Source organism: Prionailurus bengalensis, chromosome C1 (assembly GCF_016509475.1).
Source record: "Prionailurus bengalensis isolate Pbe53 chromosome C1, Fcat_Pben_1.1_paternal_pri, whole genome shotgun sequence".
Taxonomy (NCBI): Eukaryota; Metazoa; Chordata; class Mammalia; order Carnivora; family Felidae; genus Prionailurus; species Prionailurus bengalensis.
This window is the reverse complement of record NC_057345.1, coordinates 41,525,576-41,543,708: the sequence shown is the minus strand read 5'-3', so window position 1 is coordinate 41,543,708 and position 18,133 is coordinate 41,525,576. Positions and strand designations below refer to the sequence as shown.

Below are 18,133 nucleotides of genomic sequence, written 5' to 3'. Positions count from 1 at the left end.
GTCTGTCATTCAGAATAGAAGGTGAGATAAAGGTTTTCCCAAACAAACAAAAACTGAAGGAATTCATCACCCCTAAACCAGCCCTACAAGAGATCCTAAGGGGGACTCTGAGTGAAATTTTGCAAGGACCACAAAGTACCAGAGACACCACTACAAGCATGAAACCTACAGATATCACAATGACTCTAAACACACATCTTTCCATAATAGCACTGAATGTAAATGGACTAAATGCTCAACCGAAAGACAAGGGTATCAGAATGGATAAAAAAACAAGACCCATCTATTTACTGTCTACAAGAGACTCATTTTAGACCTGAGGAGGACACCTTCAGATTGAAAGTGAGGGGACAGTGAAGTATCTACCATGCTACTGGAAGTCAAAAGAAAGCTGGAGTAGCCATACTTATATCAGACAAACTTTACATTAAAGGCTGTAACATGAGATGAAGAAGGGCATTATATAATAATTATAGGGTCTATCCATCAGGAAGAGCTAACAATTATAAATGTCTATGCACCGAATTCAGAAGCTCCCAAATATATAAAACAATTAATCACAAACGTAAGCAACCTTATTGATAAGAATGTGGTAATTGCAGAAGACTTTAAAACTCCACTTAAAGCAATGGATAGAACATTTAGACAGAGAATAAACAAAGAAACAAGGGCCCTGAATGATATATTGGATCAGATGGACTTGACAGATATATTTAGAACTCTGCATCCCAAAGCAACAGAATATACTTTCTTCTCTAGTGCACATGGAACATTCTCCAAGATAGATCACATATTGGCCACAAAACAGCCCCTAATAAGTATAAAAGAACTGAGATCATACCATGCACACTTTCAGACCACAACACTATGAAACTTGAAATCAACCACAGGAAAAAGTCTGGAAAACCTCCAAAAGCATGGAGGTTAAAGAACACTCTACTAAAGAATGAATGGGTCAACCAGGCAATTAGAGAAGAAATTAAAAAATATATGGAGACAAATGCAAATGAAAATACAATAATCCAAACACTTTGGGATGCAGTGAAGGCAGTCCTGAGAGGAAAATACATTGCAATCCAGGCCTATCTCAAGAAACAAGAAAAATCCCAAATACAAAATCTAACAGCACACCTAAAGGAAATAGGAGCAGAACAGCAAAGGCAGCCTAAACCCAGCAGAAGAAGAGAAATAATAAAGATCAGAGCAGAAATAAACAATATAGAATCTAAAAAAACTGTAGAGCAGATCAACGAAACCAAGAGTTCGTTTTTTGAAAAAATAAACAAAATTGATAAACCTCTAGCCAGGCTTCTCAAAAACAAAAGGGAGATGATCCAAATAGATAAAATCACAAATGAAAATGGAATGATTACAACCAATCCCTCAGAAATACAAGCAATTATCAGGGAATACTATGAAAAATTATATGCCACCAAACTGGACAACCTGGAAGAAATGGACAAATTCCTAAGCACCCACACACTTCCAAAACTCAAACAGGAAGAAATAGAAAACTTGAACAGACCCATAACCAGCAAAGAAATTGAATCAATTATCAAAAATCTCCCAACAAATAAGAGTCCAGGACCAGATGGCTTCCCTGGGGAATTCTACCAGACATTTAAAGCAGAGATAATACCTATCCTTCTCAAGCTGTTCCAAAAAATAGAAAGGGAAGGAAAATTTCCAGACTCATTCTATGAAGCCAGAATTACTTTGATTCCTAAACCAGACAGAGACCCAGCAAAAAAAAAAAAAAGAGAGAAATACAAGTCAATATCCCTGATGAATATGGATGCAAAAATTCTCAACAAGATACTAGCAAATCGAATTCAACAGCATATAAAAAGAATTATTCACCATGATCAAGTGGGACTCATTCTGGGGCTTCAGGGCTGGTTCAACATTCACAAATCAATCAATGTGATACATCACATTAATAAAAGAAAAGGTAAGAACCATATGATCCTGTCAATCGATGCAGAAAAAGCATCTGACAATATTCAGCATCCTTTCTTAATAAAAACCCTCAAGAAAGTCGGGATAGAAGGAACATACTTAAACATCATAAAAGCCATTTATGAAAAGCCCACAGCTAATATCATCCTCAATGGGGAAAAACTGAGAGCTTTCCCCCTGAGATCAGGAACATGACAGGGATGTCCACTCTCACTGCTGTTGTTTAACATAGTGCTGGAAGTTCTAGCATCGGCAATCAGACAACAAAAGGAAATCAAAGACATCAAAATTGGCAAAGATGAAGTCAAGCTTTCACTTTTTGCAGATGACATGATACTACATATGGAAAACCCGACAGACTCCACCAAAAGTATACTTGAACTGATACATGAATTCAGCAAAGTCGCAGGATACAAAATTAATGTACAGAAATCAGTTGCATTCTTATACGCTAATAATGAAGCAACAAAAAGACAAATAAACTGATCCCATTCGCAATTGCACCAAGAATCATAAAATACCTAGGAATAAACCTGACCAAAGATGTAAAAGATCTGTATGCTGAAAACTATAGAAAGCTTATGAAAGAAACTGACGAAGATACAAAGAAATGGAAAAACATTCTGTGCTTGTGGACTGGAAGATACTGTTAAAATGTCAATACTACTCAAAGCTATCTACACATTCAATGCAATCCCAATCAAAATTGCACCAGCATTCTTCTCAAAGCTAGAACAAGCAATCCTGAAATTTGTATAGAACCACAAAAAACCCCGAATAGCTAAAGTAATATTGAAGAAGAACACCAAAGCGGGAGGCATCACAATTCCAGACTTTAGCCTCTACTACAAAGCTGTCATCATCAAGACAGCATGGTATTGGCACAAAAACAGACACATAGACCAATGGGATAGAATAGAGACCCCAGAATTGGACCCACAAAAGTATGGCCAACTCATCTTTGACAAAGCAGGAAAGAATATCCAATGGGAAAAAGACAGTCTCTTTAACAAATGGTGTTGGGAGAACTGGATAGCAACATGCAGAAGGATGAAACTAGACCATTTTCCTACACCATTCGCAAAGATAAACTCAAAATGGAAGAAGGACCTGCCTGTGAGACAGGAAACCATCAAAACCCTAGAGGAGAAAGCAGGAAAAAACCTCTCTGACCTCAGCCACAGCAATTTCTTACTTGATACATCCCCAAAGGCAAGGAAATTAAAAGCAAAAATGAACTATTGGGACCTCATCAAGATAAAAAGCTTCTGCACTGCAAAGGAAACAATCAACAAAAGTAAAAGGCAACCGATGGATTGGGAAAAGATATTTGCAAATGACATACTGGATAAAGGGTTAGTATCCAAAATCTATAAAGAACTCACCAGACTCCACACCCAAAAAACAAATAATCCAGTGAAGAAATGGGCAGAAGACATGAATAGACACTTCTCTAAAGAAGACATCTGGATGGCCAACAGATACATGAAAACATGCTCAACGTCACTCCTCATCAGGGAAATACAAATCACAACCACACTGAGATACCACCTCACTCCGGTCAGAGTGGCTAAAATGAATAAATCAGGAGACTATAGATGCTGGAGAGGATGTGGAGAAATGGGAACCCTCTTGCGCTGTTGGTGGGAATGCAAACTGGTGCAGCCACTCTGGAAAACAGTGTGGAGGTTCCTCAAAAAATTAAAAATAGACCTACCCTATGACCCAGCAATAGCACTGCTAGGAATTTACCCAAGGGATACAGGAGTACCAATGCATAGGGGCACTTGTACCCCAATGTTTATAGCAGCACTCTCAACAATAGCCAAATAATGGAAAGAGCCTAAATGTTCATCAACTGATGAATGGATAAAGAAATTGTGGTTTATATACACAATGGAATACTACTTGGCAATGAAAAAGAGTGAAACCTGGCCAATTGTAGCAATGTGGATGGAACTGGAGAGTGTTATGCTAGGTGAAATAAGTTAGGCAGAGAAAGACAGATACCATATGTTTTCATTCATATGTGGATCCTAAGAAACTCAACAGAAGACCAGGGGGAGGAAGGGGGGGAAAAAAAAGTTACAGAGAGGGAAGGAGGTAAAAAACCGTAAGAGACTTTTAAATACTGATAACAAACTGAAGGTTGATGGGCGTGGGAGGGAGGGGAAAGTGGGTGATGGGCATTGAAGAGGGCACCTGTTAGGATGAGCAATGGGTGTTGTGTGGAAACCAATTTGACAATAAATTTTATATAAAAAATGTCAATGTTATCATATAATAAAATCATGTGATTTATAATTTTTCATTTGTTAATGAATTATATTAAAAATTTCTTGACAATTAAAAAAAAATTAAGTGTGAAGAAGTACCTATTGGGTTTAGCAACAAAGCTATCACTGGAGACCTTTGCTAGGATTTTCAGTAAAATCTGGAGGTAAAGACCGCTGCAGAGTAAATATAAGATGGATAAAGAGATACAACATAGAAACTTTCCACAGGTTTGAGAGGTTAGGATGTATTTCCAAGGAGACACAGCATTAGAAGAGACATTTTTCTACTTGAGAGAAATATGACCATGTCAATTTGTTAATAAAAAAGTCAGTAGGTCCTAAAGTTCAGATGGAAGTTTCAAGAACCCAAAACAGACAAAACAATCTTAAAAAAAAAAAAGGCTGAAAGTCATACTTCCCAATTTCAAAACTTATTACAAAGCTATAAATAACAATTGAGAGTCACCTGGGTGGTTCAGTTAACTAAGTATCCAACTCTTGATTTCAACTCAGATCATGATCTCACAGTTTGTGGGTTCAAGCCCTGAGTCGGTCTCCATGCTGACAGTGTGGAGCCTACTTGGGATTCACTCTCTCTTCCTCTCTCTCTGCCCCTCCTCCGTTCATGGGTGCATACCCTCTCTCTCAAAAAAAATAAGTAAACTTTTTAAAAATTAAAAAAAACCCAAAGCTATAATAATTGAAACAGCATGACACTGATATAAGGACAGACATAAAGATAGATGGAGTAGAACTGTGAGTTCAGAAATAAAACTGCATGCTTATGGTCAATTGATTTTCAACACAGTGACAAGAAAAAAAAAGTCTTTTCAATAATTGGTGTTATTATAACTGGATATCCATACACAAAAGAATAAAGAAATTAAAAAGAATATAAAATCTAAGAAAAAGAATATGACCCTTAGCTGACACCATATACAAAAATTAATTCAAAATGAATCAAAGACCTAAACATAAGAGCTTAAACTATAAAACTCTTAGAAGAACACAGGTATAAACCTTTGTGACCTTAGATTAAGCAACGGGTTTGGGTTTTTTGGGGTTTTTTTAGGTAGGCTCCGCACCCAACGTGGGGCTTGAACTCAACCCTGAGATTGAGAGTTGTGCTCTACCAACGGAGCAAGCCAGGCACCTCTAAGCAATGGTTTCTTGTCACCAAAAGCACAAGCAACAAAAGTTAAAGTTAAATTAGACATAATCAAATTTAAAAATTTTGTGCTTCAGAGAATGCCATCAAGAAAAAAAAAGGAGAAAATACTTGTAAATCATGTATGTAATAAGGGACTTGTATCTAGAATACATAAAAAAAAAAAGTCTTACAACTTAATAAAAAAGACAAGGAACACAATCTAAAAATTAGCAAAGGATCTGAATAGATAGTCCTCTGGAAAAGATATACAAGGGGCGCCTGGGTGGCGCAGTCGGTTAGGCATCCGACTTCAGCCAGGTCGCGATCTTGCGGTCCGTGGGTTCGAGCCCCGAGTTGGGCTCTGGGCTGATGGCTCGGAGCCTGGAGCCTGTTTCTGATTCTGTGTCTCCCTCTCTCTTTGCCCCTCCCCCGTTCATGCTCTGTCTCTCTCTGTCCCAAAAATAAATAAACGTTGAAAAAAAAAATTAAAAAAAAAAAAAGAAAAGATATACAAATGGTCAATAAGCATATGAAAATATGTTCAACATCAATAGCCATCAGAGAAACACAAATGAAAACCTTAATAATATACTACTTTACACCCACTAAGGATGGCTATAACCAAAATGACAGATAATGACAATATTGGCAAGGATATAGAGAAATTGGAACCCTTATACCTCTGGTGGGAATGTAAAATGGTGTCGCTGCTTTAAAAAACAGACTGGCAATTCCTCATAAGGTTAAACATAGAGTCATCATATGGCCTAGCAATTCCACTCTTATATATCTAAGAGAAATGAAAACATATGTCCACACCAAAACTTATGTATACAAATGTTCATAGCAGCATTAATCACAGTAGCCAAAAAAAGTGGAAACAACTCAAATATCTATTAACTGATAAATGGATAAATACAATTGTGTAATACTCATACAACAGACTATTCAGCAGTAAAAAGTACTCATATGTGCTATAATATAGATGAATCTTGAAAACTAAATGAAAGAAGCCATGTTAGAATTATTTAAGGAATAGTTTTATAATAGGATTCTAGTAAAGGAAATGTACAAAATAGGCAAATCTATAGAGACCAAAAGTAGATTAGTGGTTGCCTATGCTGGGGTGAAATACTGGTACGAATATAATGGAAACAGTGTTTATTTGGGGAGTGATGAAAATTTTCTAAAATTGACTGTGGAAATGGTTACACAATTCTATGAATATATTAAAAACCATTTACCTGTATCCTTCAAATAGATGGTATGTGAGTTACTACCCCAGTAAAACTGTTACACACACACACACACACACACACACACACACACAACCACACACAGCAGGCAACCCAAAGATTTACTCAAAATTTCCACATGAAATTGTTACAACACAGATTTTTTTATGTTTTTAACATTTATTTTTGAGAGAGAGAGAGCACATGCGAGAGAATGCATGGGGGAGGGACAGAGAAAGAGGGAGACACAGAATCTGAAGCAGGATCCAGGCTCTGAGCTGTCAGCACAGAGCCAGATACAGACAGGGCTTGAACTCGCACCTTGAGATCATGACCTGAGCCGAAGTCGAATGCTTACCCCACTGAGCCACCCAGGCGCCCCAACAACAAAGATGTTTAATTGTCGTATTGCAAAATAAATATTCTTAAAAATAAACCACAAAAGCAGCCCTGGGTGGCTTCAGTGGCTTACGTGTCTGACTCTTGATTTTGGCTCAGGTCATGCATAATCTCATGATTCATGAGATTGAGGCCACTCAATCTCAATACACAAGCACTGTATTGACAGCACAGAGACTGCTTGGGATTCTCTCTCTCTCTCTCTCTCTCTCTCTCTCTCTGCTAGTACTCACTCTCTCTCAAATAAATAAATAAACTGGAGCGGCTGGGTAGCTCAATCAGTTAAGCACCCGACTTTGGCTCAGGTCATGATCTCCCTGTTGGTGGGTTTGGGCCCTACATTGGGCTCTGAGCTGTCAGCACAGAGCCTGGAGCCTGCTTTGGATTCAGTGTCTCCCTCTCTATCTGCCCCTCCCCACTCTCACTCTCTCAAAAAATGAATAAACACTAAAAAAAAAAAAAAAAAAGTAAATTAAAAAATAAATAAACTTAGAAAAATAAAAAAGAGAAATCACAAAAGTCCATACATAAAAAGGAAGTTGAAGTTACATGAGAGAAAGGGAGTAGAGAAAAAGCAGATGAAGGAGAAAATCTACAGACTGAGGTCCTATGAAAATTTGTGAGCAGATTGAAATCAGAACACCCAAGGATTACCTCTTCCACTCAGATGGGGACAGATGCAGGCAAGGGTTGGCAGGAAAGCAGGTATAGTAACAAGGTAGTTACATGGGTACACGATGTTGAAAGTATTCCCACTAAATGTATTCCATTGTCTCGGAAGCATGGGACCTTCTCTGAATAATGGAGGAAAGAGAAGGGTTGAGAGAACGTAGAGACATCTGGCAGAGTGACAAAGCAAATATTCACCCAATATTTTATCCACCCACCTGTGCTATAGCAGTAATGCTAAAATAAAATGCAAGAAATGAAATGAGTAGACAATCTTAGCATGAAGGCTTAATGTGAACAAAACTCCAGGAAACAAAATCAACTTTCATAATAATCTTAACATTGTCATGTGAATGGGAAATTTAAAAAATTATGAATACCTCAAAACACTTCCCTTGAATATAATTCCATTTGTATGATTCCATGTACCTTGTAAACTTAACTTTTGCAAAAAAAAAAAAGTAAATTCCCTTTTTTTAAGGAACTAGTCTATGAAGAGAATCCTTCATGATAAAGTGAGAAGGAAAATAAATAAGTGGACTGGCCATTTGTTTGCCTTTCTCTATAAGCAAGAAAAGGAATTAAATTATTAATCTAAATCACTTGTGTACTGTTCTACCTTTGATTGGAATTATGTAATTATTTGAAAATCTAACCCTATCACAATTGCCACATACAGGAGTGGCATGTTTGAGAACAACTCTATTTTCTGTCCTTCCACAAATTATTACCATTAACAAAACTGCTTACAACAGAAGCAAGAGCTGACTGCTTGTCTGATGGAACAAACTAAGCACAAGATCCACACATTTCTACAGGCTCTAGATAATTAAACAAAAGCCACTGTTGTTGATACAAGGCTTTACATAAAGCATGAAAACGTACATATTTGCTACTAGTACAATCTGCAAAATTTACAAGGCTGTGTAAAAAACAATTCCAAAACAGCCTTCTGAATCTCATCTCTAAGCCAAGTTTTAAGGGCCCTGGACATTACATTCACTACAACAACAATGTGCCACAGTGTAAGGCTTGAAGATTACAATGCTCAGTACTGCCATTGAAGAGTTTACAAACTTGTACAGATAAAGAATGTACTCTAGATATGACTAGCTAATGATAACAAATGTGAAATGATTAAATCCCCAAAGAATTAAATGAGCAAGTTTCAAGGGTATTAAAACAGGGAAAAAAATCAAGGCTGAGTAGAGTATTCAAGAAAGCAAAAGATACAAAATTTCCATATACTTCTTCACACTGATACCACTTACCATTTTATGAGCTTTCTTTGTTTTCTTTTCAGGACATTTAGATTAAATACAATTTTTGTTCTGTTCCTTTTATTTATTTTACTATTGTTTTAAGTTTATCTCTTTTGAGAGAGAGAGAGCCAGCAGGATAGGGGCAGAGAGAGAATCCCAAGCAGGTTCTGTACTGTCAGTACAGACTTTGACATGGGGCTAGAACCCATGAACCGTGAGATCATGACCCGAGCTGAAACCAAGAGTCAGACATTTAACCACTGAGCCACCCAGGTGCCCCTTGTTCCTTTTACAATTCAAAAGCTACTTTATTAGTTTTGGATTTCTAATACATACCATTTAAGCTTAATAAAAACTGTCAAGAACAGTTTATTTAGAAAAGTATAAATTCACTTTTGTTTGATGGGAGTGGTGCTGGTATCTTCCTAGGAGAATCTGACACTACCTCTTCTACATCTTTGCAGGAAAAACACATATTCTTAAGCTTTTCAAAATTTTGATCATCCTCCAAAACAATGCTAAGGACTGCCGAATAACACTTGAATGTGTTTCAACTACCAGTGGTTCTGAAATGCAAAATCATTATGAGTCTCTTCCAGGCAGCAAGTAATAGCAAAGAACACATGATTTTTCTAATGATTCTTTTTGCAAATAATACCTTGGGTGGCTCTGGTAACTTACTAATTCATTGTTTCTAACTTTCTCTCCAAAATGTTATAAAAACAATGCAAATCAAGAAAGAGAGTTAAACACTTTGGGGTAATGATGAAACAAATTATATTTTATAATCCCAACTAGTTTCTCAAACAATCTGATTAACCGTTAATGTGTCTCTAGCTATTCCTTTTTCCAGGTCCCAAGGCCACTGATTTAAAGCTTTACTATACTCCTTAAGTCCTCACTGTACCCTCATTTTTAATATGGACCTTGATTCCTGTCTCCACAACATTTAAGCCAACCCCTATCGTAGAAGCCCTCCCCCTCAATTCCATATTCCTCTCTGCCTCTTTCAAAATGAAGTATCTTGAGTAATGTGCACTCACTTTTTCTATTTCTTATACCTTATTTACTCTTTAAACCACTCCAATCGGCCTTCCTTCCACAACTACCACCCCACTAAGGGCATCTGTATGTCCAAATTGATCAATTCAATGGATATTTTTATTTTTTTTTTAATTTTTTTTTTCTTCAACGTTTTTATTTATTTTTGGGACAGAGAGAGACAGAGCATGAACGGGGGAGGGGCAGAGAGAGAGGGAGACACAGAATCAGAAACAGGCTCCAGGCTCCGAGCCATCAGCCCAGAGCCTGACGCGGGGCTCGAACTCACGGACCGCGAGATCGTGACCTGGCTGAAGTCGGACGCTTAACCCACTGCGCCACCCAGGCGCCCCTCAATGGATATTTTTAGACTTCACCTATTCAATCCTCTCAACCACATTTAAGCCAACTCACGATTCCCACTTTGCCAGTGTTCTGATTTTTCTTGTATCTCTAGCTGTCCCTTGTCACTTTCCTATTACAGTTTTTTTTTCTCTGCCAATCCCTTGAATGTGATTGTGACTTAAAATTATCTGTCCACAGGGGCACCTGGGTGGTTCAGTCGGGTAAGCAGCCGACTTTGGCTCAGGTCATGATCTCACGGTTTGTGGGTTCAAGCTCCGCGTCAGGCTCTGCGCTGACAGCTCAGAGCTTGGAGCCTGCTTCAGATTCTGTGTCTCCCTCTCTCTCTGCCCCCACCCCCCACTTGCATTCTGTCTCTCTCTGTCTCTCTCTCTCTCTCTCTCTCTCTCTCTCTCAAATAAACATTAAAAAATAACTTTTTTTAAATCTGGCCACAAATTCTTTGACACTCGTTTCAAAAGGTAGAGCCTAATTGCCCTCCCCATGCCTGTAATTCCCATCCCATGAGTGTGAGCTAAACTGTAGGATTCATTTCTAATGAATAAAATAAGGCAGAATTCTCAGACTAAGACATAAAAGGCACTGCAGTTCCTTGTTGCTTTTACTTTGATCATTCCCTCTGAGTGAAACCATAAAGCCTGTCATGATGACACTAGTCTAGTCTGGAGAGGCTAACTGGTGATGAACTGAGGCCACCTTCTAACAGCCAGTAAGGACTGAGGCCTTCTGCCAACTGATGTGAGAGTGAGTCATCCTGGAAGCAGATCCTCCAGCTCCCATCAAGCCATTCACAGGACTACAATCCCAGCCAATGTCTTGACTGCAACTTCTTGAGACCCTGAGCCAGAGCCACACAGCTAAGTCACTCCAAAGTAGTGGGCCACAGAAACTATGATAATATTTGTTAGTTTAAATTGCTAAGTTTTGGGGTAATTTGTTACAAAGCAATAGAGAACTAATCCAATGGTGTCTCTCAGCATCCTATTTAATTATTCTCACTCACTCTCTCAATTCTCCATGTATAAAGCTAATATAGATCTGTAACCCAGATTTTTTCCTAAATTCCATACTATTGGACATCTTTACGTCAATTTCAACATGCCCTAAAGCAATCTTTCCCCGAACCCGTTTGTCTTCCCTATCATCATTCATCCATGTGAAACCAAAAACTTGGATTTCATCAGACAACTCCTGCAATTTTGTTCACATCCAATCACTAAGTCCTGTCAATATGACCCGATTATTTCTCTGTAATGACAGTATTCTTTAAAAAATACAAATTTCACCTATACCTACTGATCAATTTTGTTTATTTATATTTGAGAGAGAAAGAGAAAGAGACAGAGCACGAGCTGGGGAGGGGCAGAGAGATGGAGACAGAATCTGAAGCAGGCTCCAAGCTGTGAGCTGTCAGCACAGAGTCCAACGTGGGGCTCCAACTCATGAGCAGTGAGATCATGACCTGGGCAGAAGTCAGATGCTTAACCGACTGAGCCACCCAGGCACCCCCCTACTGACCAATTTTAAAATCATAAAGACAATCAGACATCATGTGCCACTTGATATAATATCTTCCACCTATGAAGAATTCTCACCCAAAAGAAAAAAAAAATGGATCTGATTAAGCTTCTAGCTCTAATTATCAGTTTATACAGTTCCTGTATTACAGGAAATACAGACAACAAAGGAACATGTTTAAACATACCACAGATCATTGCCAGTGAAATCCAGAATGTAGAAAACTCTACAGAATAAATTATCTGGTTTCTTCAACAAATAAGTGGCAAAGAAAAAAAAGAGGGAAGGAGGACCTATAAACTAAAAGAGAGATGCAATTTTATGTGTGGATCTTATTCAGAATCCTGACTCAAACCTACTGGTGAGGGAGAGATGCTTGAGACAACCAAGGAAATTGAACATGACTGGATATCTGATATTAGTAAATTATTATTTTGGCTTTTTAAAAAAAATTTTTTTTTCAACGTTTATTTTTGGGACAGAGAGAGACAGAGCATGAACGGGGGAGGGGCAGAGAGAGAGGGAGACACAGAATCGGAAACAGGCTCCAGGCTCTGAGCCATCAGCCCAGAGCCTGACGCGGGGCTCGAACTCCCGGACCTCGAGATCGTGACCTGGCTGAAGTCGGACGCTTAACTGACTGCGCCACCCAGGCGCCCCATTAGTATTATTCAGTTTTAATAATGCTATTGTGATAACATTTTTTTAAAAGAGAGAGACCTTAACTTTTAGTAGTACATCTAAAATATTCACAAATGAAATGACATACAGTCTATCTGGGATCTACTTTAAAATAATCCAATGGGGGGTGGGGGCGCCTGGGGTGGCTCAGTTGGTTGCACAGTTGATTCTTCATTTCAGCTCAGATTATGACCCCAGGGTTGTGGGAGCATGAAGCCTGCTTAAGATTCTCTCTCTCCCTCTGCCCCTCTCCCCCACTCGTAGGCTCTCTCTCTCTCTAAAATATTAAATAAAATAAAATAAAATAATCCAATGGGGAAGAAAGGGTGGTGGAAATATTAACAAAACTAAATTGGCCATATGTTGATAACTGTACATGCTGGATGACAGGAATCCATTTTACTATCATCTTTTAGGTATTTTTTTTTTAACATTTTTTTTGAGAGACAGAGAGAGACAGAGCACAAGAGGGTGAGGTGCAGAGAGAGAAGGAGACACAGAATCTGAAGCAGGCTCCAGGCTCTGAGCTGTCAGTGCAGAGCACGACATGGGGCTCAAATCCATGAACCGTGAGATCATGACCTGAGCTGAAGCCAGATGCTTAACCGACTGAGCCACCCAGGTGCCCCTATAATAAAAGTTTTTCTGTAATAAAAAGTGCTCACAACACTTAAATGACTTTCCACTGCCCTGGGGGTAAAGTTCAAAATCCTTAGCATGGTTTACCATGAAGGCTAAGAAAGCATTTCATTATCTAGCCCCTGCCTCCCTCTCCAGCTCATGTCACTGCTGTCCATCTCACAGACCAAACTCTAGAACTCTCAAACTCCTTACTCTTGTCTAATCCAAAAACATTTATTCCATCTCAAGCAGTTCTCTCTCTCTGCTCACATGGCTAGCCTCTACTCATTCAGGTCACAGCAAACCTTTTCTAACCCTTCAAGACTGAGTCAAGCAACCTACCTACATAGCCCCCAAACATCCTATGTCCCCTATCATAGCTCTTACTTGCTGTATCCCCCAGTAGATTCTATGTATCATGAAACCATGGATTATTTCCATTTTATTTACCATTTTAACGCCTCTGCCTAGCATACTGCCTGGCACACAGTAGGTTCTCAATAAACATATGATAAATTCACAAAAGACATGACTTTCACTTTCTAACCTTCCAACTCCTCACTTATCTATAACTCCCTCAATTTTTCTTCCTTTCTCAGCTTCTTTTGTGATCATGATTCACATAAATTGTTGGCTGTTCAGTGTTCCCAAATTTATACCTTAGCCCTTTCTGGGTATCTCATCCAATAAAAATACATAATAATAATTTATATGCTATAATTTTACAGATCTACATCTCCAGGCCTGATCTAGGGCTCCAAATGCCTTCTGCACTCAATCTCCTGTTATCTCCCTTACACATCTTTACACTAGAGCTGCTCAGAAATTCTCAGTGTCTTCTTAATGCACCTTTATGTTCTCAAGTTTCCCATTTTGTGCATATTTCCCCTTGCCTGAAATGCCCTTCTTCTTTTCTTCCTTTATCCTGTAAATCTCAGCTCAAATGTCTCCCTCACCTTTTCTAGGCAATGTTCCCACAGCACTCTATTCTTATTTCCATTGTAGAATTTATCATATTGTTTTGAAATTTATCATATTTTTTTGAAATTATGTTTAGGTGTCTGCTGCTGGATTGTAAGTTTCTAGGTAGAAGGACTCTCTCACCTTCTGTATTTCCATCATATACAATACAATCCCTATTAATTGCTTACGGAATGAACTACATTATATTGTTTCTAATAATTAAGATACTGAACTAGAGCTGAAAGGACTGCCTAAATCTACTTTCCTAAAAGAGATAATCAGTTTCTCTGTTCCTGTATTGGACAGAGCAACACTATATGAAGTTCTTCTTCAAAAACAGAAAATTCACAGATTATGAAAATAAAAGAAAGGTAAAGTAAAAAGACCATCCATTCCCAGAGAACAATAGGTCTAGGTCTAGACCCAGGCCCAGGGAAAAAGATTCAGACTGAGGTGAAGTTTAGGTAAATCTATTCAGTCCATGGCAATCCCAGTGACTCTAACCCAACACTGAGATTATCCCAATAATCAATTTTCAGTACAGGACAACTCTAAACCAATGCCAATCTACTTTAGTTCAGGGTTTTCATGGCCACCTTGGAACAGATCTCCAACCATAGAGCCGGACCAGAGCCTAAATGATTCTGGAAACAAGGAACAGAGTGACTTGCTATTTATCACTCTGCTTAAAAGCCTATGTAACTAATTCAGATACTCTTCCTGGAAGATGCAGCTCCAAGTTATCAGCCACATGCACTAAACTGTACCTTCTAATCCTCCCAAATCCTAATGTACAAAAACAATGTCCAAGTGTATAGAAGTCATTGACAACATTCAACGTGTCTCCTACTTAGTCTTTAAGTGATTACCTATCCTCTTCCCATCTTTGCTGGACCTCCTCTAATTTGGGATTAGGTATCATTTTATTTTCACAAGATCATTTTACTTTATACTTCTCTGCTATTTCTCTACAAGCAAATGTTTTAACACCAAAGAACTAGAAAGGGGGGGGGGGAAGCCTTCTAAAATATCTATTAGTAAGAAATATGATACCTCCTTCAGCTGGCAATGATGATGTTTTATAGAGTGTGGTCTCAGAAGGGAGAAATTAAGTGGCAGGCAGGGGAGTATATGGAAAAAAAGAAAAGTGTGTTTAGCCAGTAAGGCAAGGATCTATCAAGGTATTCAAAAACTAAAAGGGCAGGGAGGCAGTAGAGGATACATTAAAGGAAGAAAAACAGGAAGAAGGAAGGTTCTGTCTAGGCTAAGAGTTCCTAAGAACCCTAGCTAGGGCTCCAGTACAGCCCTAGAATTTAGACCAATACAATAGGATTTGTAGAGTTAACTTAATTCCATAGTGCCACTTATTGAAATTACCTTGAATAGGCTAGAAAGGTCCATGGGATTTTCTGATTATCACATCTACTGAAACCCAACATTACTTTACATGCATCTAAGCCATGGGATTTCATTATCCCAGAATTTTCAGTATATAATGTTCAGTTGCCTCACTTTCATGGCTACCTAAAGATAATCTTGAATGATGGGTTTAAATCTCATTCAGGTTTGGTCTTTTTCTCCCTTTAAAAAAGTATATAGAGCAAGGAAGTTGATAGTTAAAGGATGCTGAAAGTTATATATTTTTTTTACTTCTGCAGACTTGCCTTTAGTAACTTACAGCTTGCACTTTTCTCCTCCCTGAGGTGAAAGTGAAGTGCAGTGAAAATAGTCAGAAAGCCAAGAAATTTGTAATCCTGATTACACCACTTACTGCTAGCTTTGTGATCTTGAGCAAATAACTTAAAAGCCTGGAGCCTCAGATTCCAGAACTGTAAAATACCTACCTTGCATAGTTACTGTGAGTAAAATGAATTAAGGGAATCACTAAACTAGAATATAAGCTCCAGAGGGAAAAAAAATGGTGAATATCCACGTGTGTGCACACACACCTAGTCCAAAGCAGTAATAATTAATATATAGTGGGAGTTCAATAAATATTTTTAAATGAAAAATAAATACTAACGTCCCCACTTCTCACATTAACCCTTCCTCTATAATGATATTTTTTCTTTTATTATTTTCTGAATATTTCAAAGGATTCTATTTTGTCCTTTTAAGTGGTTTCCTCCCTTTCATTGGCTATTATTAACTATACACCATTCAAAGACAGTAACTTTGTAAGTAATTTCTCTAATACCACCCACCTTCCGTTTCTAATGCTGTAGGTGTAGAAGGGATAGACAGATTCGTGGCAATTCGTGCACTTGCCCATGGGCACTGATCCGCGTTTAACGACAGTGAAGCCCTGAACTCAGCCCTCCCCAGAGTACAACTTTCAGGACACACCGCACTAGCCATTCTCTTCGTTAACAAGAGGCTCCTGTGTTGGAAGTCCTTGGCTTCAAAAGTTAAGGTGTCGGTTAGGCTCGCCTCTCACAGAATAGAAGAGTGCATCCCATGAAAGAAACACTCAATTTGGGCAGACAGGAGGGATTTCAGCTTCGGGTTGCGGGAGAGCCAGTTACCTTAGGACCTGGCTAAGCTTGTCTGACCGCTGCTCCGAGAAGGCAGAGCTCTTTAATCCCTGGAAGAAAGCTAAGGGGCGCGGCCGTCTACAGGCCCTGGAGGGGCCAATGTCAAGTTCATGACAATGTGGGGGAGAACCTCGTGGACTGCGCGACCTGACACTTTAAATCATGGCTACGATCACCCTCACTCATCTATATCTGCGCTGGATCCCACCACAGATTAATACCAGACCCTAAAAAAGGAACGCGGCTCGCCCCTAGCCCATAAATCAGACAGCTACTGCCAGCTTATTGGCTGCGCCAGCATCTTCTTCACCCTCATTGGCTATCCTGGACGTAAAAACCTTCCCCCACCAGGGAACCCTCTCGTACGGCGGCACCCCCAGTTTAGCAACCTTTACCCGGCTACCAAAAAGCCCGTCCCCCCTCAGAGATAGCGACCGCCGAGGCACTCGGAGCTTTGCCCCCCGAGGTCTCACCGTGTAATAGGAAAGCAGCCCTGCATTGTAGTCCAGCACAAACCAACGGTACTGCCAGCCCTTCATCACGTTAGTCCATTTACTCAGCGGCCCTTCCATGATGGACGCCATCTTGGGAGCCGCCAATGACAACAAACGGCCTGACGTCACTCGCCTATAAGGAATTCACCATGCGGGGGCGGGGCCGCCGCGGGAAGGGGAGGGATCAGGCGGGGCCGGGGCGGGGCCAGCTGGTGCTTCTCGTCGTAAACTGCCCACCCACACCCCCAGCTATCAACTTCAAACAAGCTTTTTGGGGGCGCCTATTGTGTGCAGGACTCCGTGCCAGGGATGTGAGAAGTATAAGACTGAATACCGCTAAGACTGTTTGTTAACATAAATAATTTTATTACCCATTATGATATCTTACACGTCCCAAGGATTTCACATCTGATATTCATTTATACATTAATTTCACAAATCCATTCATTTAAGAAATATTTGCTGTTTTGTGCTAGATACTCTTTTAGGCTTTGAGGATTCAACAGAGACTTCATGAGGGGTAGAGGTGAACAGGCAATAAAATAAATAGTAAATTATGTAGTATATTAAACACTGGTAAGTGCTATAGAGAAAAATTAAGCAAGGAAAGAGGCAGAGAGTTAGGAGATGCAATTTTAAATTCTCAAATAGAGAAGGCTTGAATGAGAAGGTAACTTTTGAGCAAAGACCTAAAGAATGTGAAGGAGGAAGGCTGGGGGAAGAGCCTTCCAAGGGAAGGAATAACAAGTGCAAACACCACTAGCCTGGCGTGTTGAAGAACAGCAAGTTCCACTGTGAGTGGAACAGTGAGCTAAGAAGAAAGTAGTAGGAGACAAGGTCAGAAAAGTAAGCGTAGGTCACTTAGAGCCTATAAAGACAATGAAGATATTGTCCTGGTATATTAGGCACTGTTCGGGGTCCTGGGAATGCAACAGTGAAGGAGCCAAACAAGTTCCTTGCTTTCTTAA

At 39.3% G+C, this 18,133-nt stretch overlaps 1 protein-coding gene across 11 annotated transcripts in view; it reads right to left on the bottom strand.

Annotated features, from left to right (window-relative positions):
* OSBPL9 (oxysterol binding protein like 9) overlaps nucleotides 1–17,284 on the bottom strand; it is a 199,457-nt gene extending 182,173 nt beyond the window's left edge. For 9 of the 11 annotated variants that reach the window (XM_043578758.1, XM_043578761.1, XM_043578759.1 and 6 more), the window contains exon 1: nucleotides 17,145–17,284. In XM_043578758.1, the coding sequence (XP_043434693.1) occupies nucleotides 17,145–17,255 (111 nt within the window). In that variant the 5' untranslated portion in view covers nucleotides 17,256–17,284. The remainder of the gene's footprint in view (nucleotides 1–17,144) is intronic. The other 2 variants (XM_043578766.1, XM_043578767.1) reach the window with 1 other exon arrangement.
* Nucleotides 17,285–18,133: the final 849 nt, after the last annotated feature.